This window comes from Magallana gigas, chromosome 4 (assembly GCF_963853765.1).
Source record: "Magallana gigas chromosome 4, xbMagGiga1.1, whole genome shotgun sequence".
Lineage (NCBI taxonomy): Eukaryota > Metazoa > Mollusca > Bivalvia > Ostreida > Ostreidae > Magallana > Magallana gigas.
The window spans coordinates 48,588,760-48,603,915 of record NC_088856.1 but is presented as its reverse complement, the minus strand read 5'-3'; the positions used below and the strand labels follow the sequence as shown (position 1 = coordinate 48,603,915).

General features: G+C 32.5%; 1 protein-coding gene across 1 annotated transcript; it reads left to right on the top strand.

Moving 5' to 3' along the window:
* The first annotated feature begins 11,059 nt into the window (after window positions 1-11,059).
* Window positions 11,060-13,761, top strand: LOC109619667 (uncharacterized shell protein 6). Its single transcript, XM_020070283.3, has 4 exons — window positions 11,060-11,251; window positions 12,128-12,219; window positions 13,110-13,209; window positions 13,543-13,761. The coding sequence occupies exons 1-4, from the start codon at window positions 11,104-11,106 to the stop codon at window positions 13,638-13,640; spliced, it is 438 nt and encodes a 145-aa protein (XP_019925842.2). The 5' UTR covers window positions 11,060-11,103; the 3' UTR covers window positions 13,641-13,761.
* Window positions 13,762-15,156: the final 1,395 nt, after the last annotated feature.

Below are 15,156 nucleotides of genomic sequence, written 5' to 3'. Positions count from 1 at the left end.
ATTAAAGACAGTTGTTTGTGTGTGTGGATATTGGACTGGGTGGCTCAGTGGTAGCTAGCTAAACCGCCTTACTAGAGTTACAGAGGTCCCAGGTTCGATTCACAGTCCAGCCATACGTTTTCAATGTATATACACATGTATGCTTATTCCTCTTTCCTATTACAACAGCGTAATTAAGCAATCATTTTTTTAAACTTTTTTATTCCTCTTCAGCAATTAAGATTTATCTTTTAAAATCTCTGCCTTATTCTATGAGTAATGTGCAATTAACAGAAGAGCCATTTGAACAGTCGAAATATGCTTACAGAAATCGTGCACAACGCTCTTAATTCTAAGTACACAATTTTATTTTTTAATGTGTTATTCAATATAACCTTTGGTATAATAATAAAATCAGGACGAGAGTCAGTCATGTTCTTCGAGGAATACTGAAGGAAGAATGTATTCATGTGCACCAGATTTGGTGATTGGGTCTTCTTTGTTATGCGTAAATATAACTCAAATCAATCAATGCAATTTATTAGGGGGGAAGAAAATGAATTCTAATATAAAACATTAAATCAACAAATATTTTCTTTCCAGTCCCCAAATATTTCTGATATATTTTTAGATTTATTCCTCATGTAGCCTAATGGTCACTGAATTGATGTGATTTTGTTTTTTTAAACATGTATTTAATTATATTTTTTCATTTTCATAATTAATCATTGTGTGCCGAATTTTACTGGGAATGAAACAACACGTATCATATATAACATGTAAATAGTCCACATGGTCCTAATAAAAAATACAAAGTGAATACACAGCAGTCTTGCAAATTGGTGATGAGCAATTTACATGCCCGCAGTCATTTATATGGCATACACAGTGAGACCACATGGACTTTGTCATGAAGTTTATCAACTTTTTTTACCTACCGCCTCTATGAAATAGTATTTTTTATTATATAACGTTAGAGGTGGTAGTTTGGTAGATATAAAAAGTTGAAAAACTTCGTGACGAGCCCCTGCACTGTCAGTGAACGCGTGCATAAACATGTTGAAAGTATTAAATAAGACCGGTTTTTTTTCAAAGTAAATTCAACTCTATTCGATGTAAAAATTTCTCTAATGAAGCAAAAATCAAGATCAAATTAACCTCTGTTTCTTCTAGAATTTGCCTTGATGATCTTCCGCAGAGCTGCTCAAAATCACTGCTTGCCTCACGATCCTCTCTCTAAACCGCGCCCGATCTCCGATGGTTTGAAGACCAAGGGTTTTCAATTCACTGTCTGTCAAAGCTTTGCATGTTTCTAAATTATCAATTTTTTGTTTGCTAAAGTCGTACAAAGAAACCATACCAATGTCACAAAGTATTTCTTGAACGACGTTAGCGTTCCTCCTCTCGCTTTCACCCGCCATTTTTACTTTTTACAGAGAACGCGGGTCACCGGAAGTACGTAATAAATAAAACTTTTATTTAAAGTTCCTCTTGAAGTTATATTTAGAGTTTAATTTCAAACTACTTTTTATTCATCATTTTTTAAAAATAAAATGTAGATTTTATAATTCGTATTTCTTTTATATTGATCCCTTTTAGCATACAAGTACTTAAAAGCCCGAGGACATCCGCGTTCACATAACGTAATAAAGTTTTGACATGATGTAAAGGGGCACATCCACATAATGAAAAGTGTGTATTGACAGAATATGATATATCTGGATCATATAATGAATAAGCGATAGAACGTAAACTACAATCCGCCCCATGTAATATTAGTATAGACATAATTTCATAATATTTTGAACTCAGAAAGAATAATTTTGCACACCGTAAATAAATATTGACCCATTGTAAGGATAAATTTCCATCATGGCGTAAAAAATTGACAACATATGAAGATATGTTGACTTCACCTAATGGGTTTCTGACATCACATTATAATGATTAGACAGCATGTAATAACAAATTGACATATTATAGCTGTAGTTTAATGCAATAGGGCAAAGATAGCATTTCATATAATGAAACAATGACATAACGGAAGGTAATATTTGACCAAACGTAAAGATATATTACCACCATGTAATGGTATTTGACATCATGTAATAACAAATTGATATAATAGAACTATAGTTTAATGCTATAAGGCAGCCATGGCGTTCCAAACATTAAGCTATTAACTCTATTAACTCACCGTAACGTTGTTCTGTCACGCTACTTTCGCTCTAGGTGATTCTTACTCAGAAATTACGATTGATAACTCGTAAACAAAATTGATTATAACATTGATTTATTGAAATAATAATTTGTAATAGTATTAATGGTTTGGATAGGCATATGCATTTTTTATTTATTATTTTACAGAAGTGTGCAATCTATGATAAATATTTTTAGTTTTATACGAATTTAGTCATAATGTATGCCCCGTCCTTTACAATGGTGTAATTTTATCTAAGTTTTTGCATGAAAATTTGACCAATTAATATGACATTGCATTTGTTTTAATCTTTTACAATGAGGCATATTTGTGCAAAGGTTGAGGAAATTCTATTGGAAGGTTTTTGTTTTTTTTAATTTAGCGTGCGTTTGATGTGAGATTTTAAAAGATTAGTGCGAATGTTTCTCGACTTGTTGCAATACTGCTGTTGTCATAGGCAAAATCCCATCGTGAGCCCTGGACCGGTAAATGTCCGAGTAAAAATAAACTGGCGACTTCGAGAGAACAATGACGTATATCTCCGCTATTTAAAGACCCATCAACTTGAAAATCGGCTTGAGTGTATCTTAGACATTACTTTTCTGAAAAATACATGCATATTGCAAGTGTTTTAAAAAATAATTGATTTATTAGGCTTTTGAAGCGAGCTGGTAGTTTTATATCTGGGTCAGAGTTCGACCCCTTTCTTTATTTATGGTTACATTGAAATTAATGTTAAAACGGGCTTGGCCCCTGTGGCCATTTATGAGAGCTTTTTCTCCGGCAGATCCCCGTATTAACCATGTCATCTTTAATATATCCAGAAAGTGTTCTTTCAAAGTATTCATAGTCAGTGGTTTCTCGTTTGAGATGCATCATACAGGGATCAAGTAAAAGAGGGTGTCTGCCAGTGTCTCCGATGACAAACATTGGGTGTCTATGTGGTACAGGTAAGATAAAATCCTCCAAGATCAAATGTTTGATCTATGCCTTACATGGAATCTGAATTGCAGCAATGTTTTTTCACATCAAGGAGTTGCTGTTCTGTTGCAAAGAAGCACCCAGCATGACTATTTTCTTTCATTTCAAAACTTCGTGCAAAGTTGCCCTCCACAGACATTTTTATAATTGCATCAAAATTAATGGTACATTTTCCTCCACCAGTCTGGTATTTTCTAGGGTTGCTTCTATTGATGTTGTATATTTGAGTTCTGTCTCTTGGTATATCTGATGGGGATTTGAAATCAAGAGATCCTCCTTTCTCACTGAACAAATCTGCAACAACTTTTTTCGGCTGCATATATAAAAATTTGTTCTTCATTTCTGCAATTGTCCTTGGTTTCTGTCTGATGAAAGGATTATCTTTCTTTGAACTTCCATGTAGAAAAATTTACAGGACAGGTACATTTCCATCTTGGAAATAATACTGTATAATTATATATCTGGTGTTGTGTCCTTCAGAGTCCTTCATTGTGTACACAACTTTGTAAAAGTTTGGTGTTCCGGTATGGATGTAATAACTTTTTCTGAGTTGAAATTCATGTCTGCTGCACATGTCTGTTGGACTGATAACCTCTTTCTGTCTTTTTTATGTACAAGTTTGATCCTGACAGCCTTCTCCAGAGTCCATTATCATCCACAGTCAGATCTGAAAATCATCTTAATTTATCAGTATCAACTAAAAATGTGGCATTCTCTTAACACTGTAAAGGACAGTTTGACATACATACTGAGTATAGTAATCTACTTTAAGAAGAACATCGATAACTTCTGCAGCTCTGTATCCACCAATATTTCTGGAGAATATCGGAAAATATTTGAAGAATTCTGTTAAATTTTCTTCTTCATCAGATGACAAAGGCCCATATAATTCAAAACACTTTCCCACATTTTGCTCTTCAAGACTAATGGTCTTAACTTCAGTTCCTGTTATTTCTTAACTTTATTTCTTAAATCTCCGCCATTTCTCTATCTTTCAAACGTTTGAACGACTTAGTTAATTTTTTTTATCTTCTATATTAGAGAGCTTTTTTTATCTTCTATATTAGAGAGCTTTTTAAGCGGTGTTTTCGATTTTGTACCTATTGGAAGGTAAACAATACTTCAAACGGAAATACATGTACGTCATTAAAATGGAAGTGTCTCATACCACCTTAACACTATATTGCCCCCCCCCCCCATGTCCTTAACCTCTAACCCAGGGGTCATTAATTTCACAATTTAGGTAAAGGAGTTAGTGGACATCATAACCATGTATTCAGTTTTTTGCCGACGTATGTGGGAATTAAGATTTTTTTAAGATTTAATATATATCATATTGGCCCCTACATAGAGCCTGAACCCCTCATTTATGTCCAATACATATTTCTTTTTCGATATCGTCATCATTGCGATGTATTCAATATTGATGCGATATCGATTTTAGACAATATTGATATTTTTTTGCCGTTAACATCGTTGACATTGTCGACATCGCAACGCCGACAATGTTGAACCGATATCGAATATACATCGTTAACATTGCCGATATTTCTTTGCCGTTTACATCCGCAACGTTGACGATGTTGGACTGATATTGCGTTTACATCGTAAACATTGCCGTTATTTCTTTGTTGTTAACATCGTCGACATTGCAATGTTGACGATGTTGAACCAATATCGAATTTACATTGTCTACATCGCGAGTAGAAATATACTATAAGACATATAGAATATCACCATGTTGGTCATCATTGCGATATTGACAATTTCGACGATGAAATAAGAGGTACGATGTAGACATGATGTTGACTCGATGTCGATCAACATTGCAATGTCAACGATGTAAACAGGAAAGAAGGCACACGATGTCGACGATGTAAGACATATAATAAGATATGAGGTACGATGTAGACATGATGTTAACTCGATGTTGGTCAGTCAACATTGCGATATCGACAATGTCGACGATGTAAACATGATATAAGAGATACGATGTTGACTCGATGTCGATCAACATTGCCATGTCAACGATGTTAACAGGAAAGAAGGAATACTATGTCGACGATCTAAACAGGAAATAAGGAACACGATGTCGACTCAATGTTGGTCAACATTGTGATAACGACAAGGTCGACGATGTAAACAGGATATAAGAGGTACGATGTAACACAATGTCTACACGATGTCGATCATCTTTGCGATGTCGACAGTGTAAAAAGGTTATAGGAGGTACGATGTAGACACAAAATCTACACGATGTTGATCAATACTGCAATGTCGACGGTGTAAACAGAAAAGAAGGCACACGATGTATACACGATATTGACTCGATGTCGATTAAAATTGAAATATCGACGATGTAAACAGGATATGAGGTACGATGTAGACACGATGTCGACCCGTTGTCGATCGACATTGCGATGTCGACGATGTAAACAGGAAACAAGACACGATGTGGATACAATGTCGAATCAATGTTGGTCAACATTACACTGTTGTTTTGATCTCGTCCCTAGTCTCAGCCCGGCGGTTGGTGTCCGCCCTCGTCCTCGGGCTTTGGCTCTTACCGCCCACTACTACTAACCGCTCTTGCTGATACCAGGGCCAAGATTAAACCAACAGTGTGATATTCTATATAGATCTTATGATTTATTAGTAGACCATCCAGCCTCTTTAACAGTGATGCGCACTTTAAAAGCTAAAAAATCAGTCCAAACCTCTGTAAATAGATAGAGGCTAAAGTGCATGGCCTAACTGCCTCAACGAAAATCTAATAGATATTGACTAAAGTACAATTGTTTTAGCGATAGCGTATGTACTTAGCTGATTTCTATTAAATCTTCACTATGATAACAGCCTGACAAAATAATTTCCAATTATTTAAACAGTATTGGTTTTAAAGTCATCATTTTTTTTTCACTGCTCAAATTCAAGACACAAATTTGGATGACCGAGAATCGAGAGATAGTTAAGTTTTTTTTTTGATATGTTTGTATGCCCTTCATCAACTAAAAAAAAAGAAAGGTTCAATTCTATTTTATATTTCAAAACTAGACAACGCAAAATAGAGAGTCTTATTAGAATAAAAATGCATACGAAACAAATAAGAGAAATCACAATTATTCTGTTTTGAAAACCAATACCACAAATAAAGTAAGATTTTGAAAACAAATTATGTTGTATAAAGTATATGTTTATTTGTTTGATGGGCAATTTGGTAATTTATTGGTTAAACATATTTGTTGTACTTTAGACAAGTTTTATTAAAAGCAGATTTATTTTGAAGATGTTAAAATCTTTAAAAAATATGAGGGGGTTTAATTGGCGTCCTCTCTACAACCAATCCCCCTTAATATTGAATGATAAAACGTTAGTGTGGAAATACAATACCGCCTATCTCAAAATTCGATGTACAAACAAAATTAGTTTTTGATTTAAAAACACATCATATTCGTAGGTTTCCTCGATAAGATGTAATTATGATTAAGCCCTGTTTTTATATATAAGTAACGATTGTGCAGTTGTACATTAAATGTAATAACAGAGGGGAGTGGTCTAGCTGCATATATTCAATACAGAGGTGGGTAGATTTTTGTGTTAAAGATCAGGTAGTTGGGGATTTGAATGATCTACCAAAATGTTTAAACATTAAATGCCTTTCTTTTTCATAAAAAAGAAAATGTTAGTTTTATAAAAAGATTTGCCCTCTTTAAGTTAATACATTTTTGTATAAATCTGATTTAATTAAAATCATAAATCACTTTAATTTCTATAAATTATCTATTATATTACATATAATTAACTATTTGTTCGTAATTAGGATTTATATTACATAGCGGTACATTAGATGACTATTTAGAATTGCAGTTTGTGTCTTTGGATATTTGTACAAGTACTTGCTTACAACGTGTTTGTATTTTATTTGTTTTGTGTTGTACTTCAACTAACCAAGTGATATAAAAAAGTTACATGTAGTTAATTAAAATTCAATAAAAGGAGGTCAAAAAATCAACTATATGGCCAACACTTGGAATCAATGATAAGTAAAATGACGAGAATTGTATGGTTGTTTGCAAAGTGTTCTACTTTTTTGTGTTTTAATCCGCGCCTTGTACATTTTTAGAAATTCTGACAGTAAACTAAATATATTGCAATTTATTTTTCGAATCGGTTTCAATTTCTTATTGTTCATCGTCTATTTTGTTATGCCATTCCATTCCTGTAAACACTTTTCCAGTTTCATGAAACAATGTTTGATAGTCCGTTGGTCGTATTAAAAGAGAAAACACCGGTTTACCAAAATGTTTTATCTGCTTGCGTCACAGTATCTCTCGCTTTTTTTTTACACGATGCCGTCCGCCGTTAATTCCTTCATTCTGTTCGCTAAAGGTCTGCTTGCACGTGCGGGGCTATCTTCCCTAAAAGGGCTAAATAAATATATCTAACTTACTGATTTTTCACATCTTTTTCTTAATGCCTCTTAATTGCCAATACTCTTTTAGTAAGAGTTTTGAAGATTCTACATTCTGTCATCCTATTCTACAGATGAAACGTTCTAGCCAAAGAAACCCAACATTTTATTGGATAAATTTTAAGGATCATCTGAAAAAAACGCCTCCTTGGTGCGTTTATGTAAAAATAACTAGTTTTCTGTTTCCCGACCTATCTTTCACTTTTCATAGTTTTACTACCCACGTTTCATCATATTTGTCTTCCCTTCAAAAGCATGGCATTTTTCTATTTCTCCGTAAATTACGAGGCGCCAACTGACGCGGAGAAACGAATGCAGTTTGCTACGATTTTAAATTGGAATATTTATGACGACCAGAGTTGTTTAAACATCACTCCAGTCACCAAGTAATTAAAAATCAATTTCAATCAAATTCAATTTAACTCTAGCGTGACTTGGTTCTGTTTAAAAACAAAAAGATCATCATATGAAGATAAATCTTCGCACCGCTCAAATCCTCAAGACTATCAAGAATTTCTTTTAATCTGCGAAGTGCATCCTTCGGGACAAAATTTTTCTTCGAACGATCATTCTTTTTATTATTTAAGATAAAATGAATGATTTCCGGTCGTTCTTTTGACGCTTATGTCAAGGTCTGGTGTAATTCATCAGAAAATCTTACTATTACTAAGAAATAAATGAGTTATGGCCATTCTGGTGACGCTTGACTCCAGTTCTAGTGTCTTTCCAATTGTAAAAACCTTAGGTAGCACTAGCCTGTAAGTTATCGATTCCTTGACAAGCCATGCCATACGTTTAGGATTGCTAGCAGTAGACTCTTAGAGAGATTCCTTCGGTGATATCACAAGGTGTGTGTTCTTATCCCACAAATATTACAAACGGGTAACAAATCAACGTTTCGGTAATTTTATACTGATCAGATAAAATATGGATAATTAGACAAGAAATTGACACATCATTTTACAGCAAATCTATTAAATCCAATGCTTGCATGACGCCATCGTTTATTCGAGATTCTGAAGTATATTCAATTTCAATTAAAATGCAAATTTTGCATTCCTCCTCCGTCGCTTAAATGTGAAAATGAAATATTATAAGATTGAAGGGTCTGTATGTCAATATTGTATTTGTGACGTACTCAATTTACAACATAAGAAACGATCATTTAACCTTTCGTTCTTAATTAATGGGATCATCGACCATACAATTGTCAGATTTTTTCTGATTAACTAAATTAATGAAAATATAACCTGATTGGAATTGCACTAGTCAACATACACGTACAAACTTACATTCTCTACTTAAAAACTATGTCAAGTTTTCATTATAATAACATTTCTTTTCCTGATAATTCTTTCGTCTAATAATATGTGAAGGTTCCTTCGTGAACTTCACATCAATCATAATCGAAAGCTTGGATTTGTTTAAAAATGCATGAATTCCAAAAGTAAGTTGAAAACCGAGAAAAAAACCCGAATGGCTTTCATCCAAATATTTGATGTGACTTTATTCACATAGCCGAAACTTTAAAAAGCCCATTTAAATCTTGGTCAACAATTTAAACTAATTAGCGATTTAATTAGCCTTCTATGTTAATCATGCATTAATTAATAAATCAACATAACAAATTTAATTGTTTTCTCTTTCATGTCACTTTATGTTAATTTTGTTAATAAAAATTTGAATTCTGTGTTAGTTTGAAACCTTGCAATTTTAAAAATTATTTTATCTTAATTGATCTAAAAACCAATGGGTCCATAACGTGTCCTTGAAAGCAATATAAGCTGCAATTTTCCAGCTGAATTTTTTTTTTTTACCGAAAATGGTATTTTCTACTAAAATGACAAAAAATATTTTTTTTTTTACTTTAAATTTCAATTTGCCTTATTTGCGTGGGAAAAGTCGATAAGAAACTTTAAATGAAGCGAGATTGAATTATTGTTGTCCTGTACAAAAATTTTATTGCTATATATTCCTTACAAGAGAAATCTTTCTTCTGACAAATATTAATGGTTTTTTCAATTTTTTTAAAATCGTAAACGTTTAAATTACAAGCAGACTTTGCATACTAGCCTGTTTTGCAGCAAAATAAAATTCTAAAAAAATACAGCTCACATTTCTCTAAATCACTTTGTAATTTATAAAACACTGTCCAAATTTAATATGGTGCTGAATTGTAAAATTTGACGGTTAAATATATACACTGAATTTAATTTGTAATGTAGGAATAAGGACTGTTTTTATTTCGTTATTATTTTACATTATATATATACCGGATAACTTATGAGAGAATTAATGTTTGCAGTCGTAAAAAATCTTTATTTATGAAAATGAAGAGTTCCGTGAAATCTGAACACTAGTTTTGGAGTTATGTAGCGAACATTTAGGCAGACTATTTGAAAATTAATATATGTTCACATTTAAAATTAGAAGAAAGTGTTTATTTAACTCTGTCAGTAATTTTAAATTCACAAGAATGTTCTTGTCAAGAACCTATCACAAAATTGCTACTTAAAAGAAAAGTAACAGGTGCATGTATATATGTCATCAACATCCAAGGTCTTGTTTTATCGCAGGGATTTTATGTATACCGGTTTATTTACGTTTTCCAATGTCTTTGTGAAAACACTAAAAATCGATTTTGTAATGTATAATCCAATATATTTCAGCAATGACTTTTTCAATCATACAAATTCTGTAAACTATATACATAAGTAATAACGATTCATTCTCTGAATATTATGAGGTGATCAAATACTGTCGGGCGTGATGCAATCTATTATTATAAATTATAATAATATTTTCTTATTCCTTAAATATTCATGTCATAAGAAAAGGAGGACATTTTTGAATATGCGTTGAGGAAAACTCTTGAATTTGTTAATAAGACGAATTTTATTAGGAAGGACATGCAATCAATAAAATGTCATTTTTTGTGACGAAATAGGTCATTTTACATGTACGTTTACACATCCACACATGAACGTTTACCTCAATTGAGTCATTGACGTGTGATCCTCTGATGTAAAATAAAAAAATATAAACATTTTCAAAAAAGGAATCAACTCCTTGTTTTTGTAAAAGTACAGAAAAATCAGACATTTGATTTTTGTTTAAAATATTAATATGTCTTGATCATCAAAGGTCGATTTAATAAATAAACTGATCTTACTTCAACGTAAACATTCATTAATCAACGCAACGTGTTTAATGATTTCAGAGTAAATAAATCATCTTTGTATGAAAACACCCATCATGTAATCAATCCAATAATTTTCAATATACGTACAAAACAAGTTCAGTTGTCTGTCGTTTCACACGAAAATTTGAAACCCTGCCACAGCCCTTCACCGTAAAATGTCAATGATATGCTAAGTACTTTTCAGAACCCAAACATTACATAAACTTTCAGGTTTATATGAACTATAAATTGCTTATATTTTAAACAGTTTACTAGTTGATCAAGGAAACTATGGACGGAACTTGTCGCACCCTCACCGTTTTCCTCATACTTGCTCTCTGCGCCAGCACGGTTTACCCCTGTCGGTGTAACTGCAACGATGTGTGTATCTGTGATTGTGAATTCCCGGCACCAACTAATGGCTGCAAAGCTGATTTTTGTAAGTATTTTGATGTGATAAAGTATTTGGGGGTATTCAATAGATACATCGTTTAATGTCATATTTAATAAAATGAAAATGTATGCATTCATTAACCAAGAGAATTGTATGAATTTCCAGTTACTTTTTACATGTATCTTAATAAACCATATGTTGCCTATATATTTCGAGGTAAAAAATCGAGGTGCAATTTATTGGACAGTACTTGAGAATGTTTTGGTGGCGTATTTTTCATTTGATTACTTCAAGATGATATCATGGTTAAGTTTATCGGACAGTTCATTCCTAAGGAACTGTTAACATGTGGTCATAATACATTGAATACTTTAAGCTGTAAACAATTTGTTATGTTCCACTTTGAAAACAAAAAGTTTTACGTTAAGTTTAAACAAGACATATTTCAACGACGTAGTACAATATTTTTGATATATAAGTTTATTTTTTTACAAACTGCGCTGAAATGATTCAACCCTACATATGAAATCCAATACATAAGGAAAAGACGCATGTGCCCGTCGGTTTAAAAATGTAATTCATATTTTCAGATATGCTTTTATTTATTTTCAGATAATACTGGGGCTTGGTCTTATGAATCGTTTTAAAATAACCAGATATATACAATATTCTTAATTTTCATACTTGTAAACTTAATTTGAATGATTCATTTCATTCCACATAGATAAAAAAAAATTATGCATCTATTTTTAACAATATATAGCTGTTAAATTTATGAAGTTAACAATGTGTATTTGTAATGATTTATAGTTATAAGTTTGAGTTGTAAAGGAATGTTCAGAATAGTTATAATCGATTTTCCACTGCATTCGAAGAAAAAAGAATAGAAATTGAGGTTTCCTTTCTGAAATCTTTCGATAGCACTGCGAGGCGCTGTTCTGACGGAAAAAGTTGTGACGGTGAAAGGCCTTCTGAAAAGAGAGTACATTATCGATGTTCTTCAATATTATAAGGTAAAAAATATGTGCAAGATTCGGATCTATCTAAGAATATGACATTTTTTATTCATCATAATGCGATAATTATGTATGGATTTGACATCTTGTAGACATTTAAATACCCTTTTTAATAATCATCCAATAAATGTTGCATGAATTAATGATGGTGTTATTCAGAAGGTAAATAATGTTTTATTCAATATCAGACTGGATTCTCCAGTATAAAAATCCCATAAAAAAAATTGGAAAAAATGTAACGTGTAATTGTTAAATTGGAAGACTGTGTAACTCGGGACAAATGTGCAAAAAGACCAAACTTCCTTTCTCCCACACATGTAGGGAGTTCGAAAAAACTAAATGCTTGATTAAATGATAGTAATTCATGAGGACCTGTACCTAAATTGTGAAAATCATGCTCCTGGGTGGAAGTGAAAATGTCTTGATTTATATGTTTTCTTATGTACTTTCACAGTGGAAGAAGATGGTCATGCATTGTAACATGCATTATGTTCATGATGTCATTGTTATGACGTTCATAATGTCATGATGTTTAATTGTGAAATTCACTGTCCATGCCGATGGGCAGAAGTGAAGGCGTTTTTTGAGAAAGTGGGGGGGGGGGGTGAGATAAAGTAAGGTAGAGATAAGCCCGACTGAAACAACGTTCAAGCGGGGAAAATTTACAAATAAAGATAATTTCTCATCGGTCCAAAGGGCTCGAGTCTATAAAACGACCAAAAAAACCCCCCAAAACAAACTAGCAAAATGACCAATTTGATTACTAACCTTCCTTGTGTGTTTAAAGCGCTATCTCGATTTTCTTTTTTTTTTAAAGCCTGATTTTGATATTCGGAAATCAATAGGTTTCTGAGTCTTTTTAACATTAACTGTTTTATACCTGCTAGAAACCAAAGGGAGTAAAACACCAGGTGAGACTTATTACACCTCTACACACGGCGTCTTGTGGGGTCCCTCTTAAACTTGGCGAAATCTACGTCCTCTCTGGTAAGTAGTTCTCTTAACGTAAAGTAACCACAACTTGTGAATGAAGTCAAACATCTATGAGCAATGTTAATCTAAATTAGATTAATCTAGAGAATGTAAGGAAATAATTCAATCTAGACCACTTTCTTGCGCAGTTTATCAAAATTGGGACAGTTAATATTTGTATAGATCGGCAAAGGTGTGCTTAAGCTAGTTTATGTGCATGACACAATATTCCGTTAGGTACTGGATACCATAAAAATATCTATATTAATTTTTCAATCACTTTTTCAACTGCAATGAAAAGGACTTTAAGTTCGGTGTTAAAAACGGTAATTTATTTCTTTTTTACAGGAAAACTGACCGGCAAACTCTTCCAAACAGACCAGTGTCAATATAATCGGCTTTATAGTTCAGTTCCAATTTTCCAAAGGGAACACCTCTTTTGTTAGACTTGTTAGGAAACTATATAATGCTGTGAAATATATAATGTTGAATATCCATTTACTTTTTATCTTCTTCTATTAAACTGAATAATGGTGTCTTTAGAGTACCTGCTTGTTTGTATTTGAAACATGCCATGCATTTTGTGTGAAGAAATAAGCATTTTGAAAATAAATCTATTATCTAAACGGTAGAAATGGTATTAAGCTGTTTTCGTCTCTCTTTCCCTCAGCTGCTCTTTCTCGGTAGTCCTGAGTTAAGTTTCTGTGATGGTATCGCTCGCTGTAGTTTTCAAAATTAATAGAATTGCTGTGGAACATTATGGTGATTAGTAATAAACCTACACATCGTGATAGGGTCACACCAATATAATTTCTTGTTCATCGAAATCTAGTGAAAAAAGGAACGCGAGTGCGAGCGAGTAAATAATAAAATTATCATTTCTTGTAGCCAGAATTTTTTGCGGTACCTAAATAGATTTGTGTGGATAAGAATAATTTTTTCTATTTGTTTCTGACATGAATTAAAACTATTTAAAATGCAAATAATAGAGCGGAAATAAAACAGAAAACAGCGCCGAATGTCCTGGATGCAGGAAATTAAATGTAATATTATTTGTATAGTGTTATTTAAACACGAACGCGCGGGGTCCGACGAACAAGAAATTTTAATGGTGTGGCCTTAATGTTATTTGTTTAAGGTGGCGCTATACACCACTTTTTAATGACGCAGTAGGCAAAAAAGCATGCAATTCCGGTACTGGCTGATTTCAACTGAGGCGAATTGTATGGGGACCGTATAAATCATATAAGTTAATTTTCCCCTTTATTTATTTGACTTAGTTTTGCATTTAAGCGAATATATTTACTTATATAGGCCTATTATGAATTATGTATGTATCTATCATTCCAACACAACGTTTAGGGAATGTTTGAATGTATACTGATATAATTATTATTTTAAGATAAAAAAAAAAAAGAAGACATTTACCACACCGTTTGTTTAAGGGGTCATCTCAAAGGTTGATATTTTTTGGGATTTTGCTTGAAATGTAAAAATTTGCACATTTTTTTTTACATTTTTTTAAAACTTCTGCCCTAGTGATTTATGTTTCAGTTCTACATATTTAAGTTATTGCTCAAAGGCATCAAATGGTCAAATAAAAAAAATTACCTCCTAGTTTGTTCCAGAGGTCCTATCAAAGGCGTAAATGGTGATCTTTATAGTATTTTTAAAACATTTATAATTTATAATATATGATAAATAAAATATTTAAGTAATATTAAAATAAATATATAACATCACATATTAAGGGTCACTAATATAAAATACATGGTTACTGTATTGAAATATATGACCTAAGCTTTATTTAGGCGGGTTAAGAAAACGTGACAGAAGGCTAGGCTTGCTGAACCCTTTAAGGGTTTCGACCCGAGCCCAAATATAGCTTATACTTCGAGACATTTATGTTTATTCCATAATATCATATCAATTTTACGCATCAAACGAGCTATTTTAAACAAA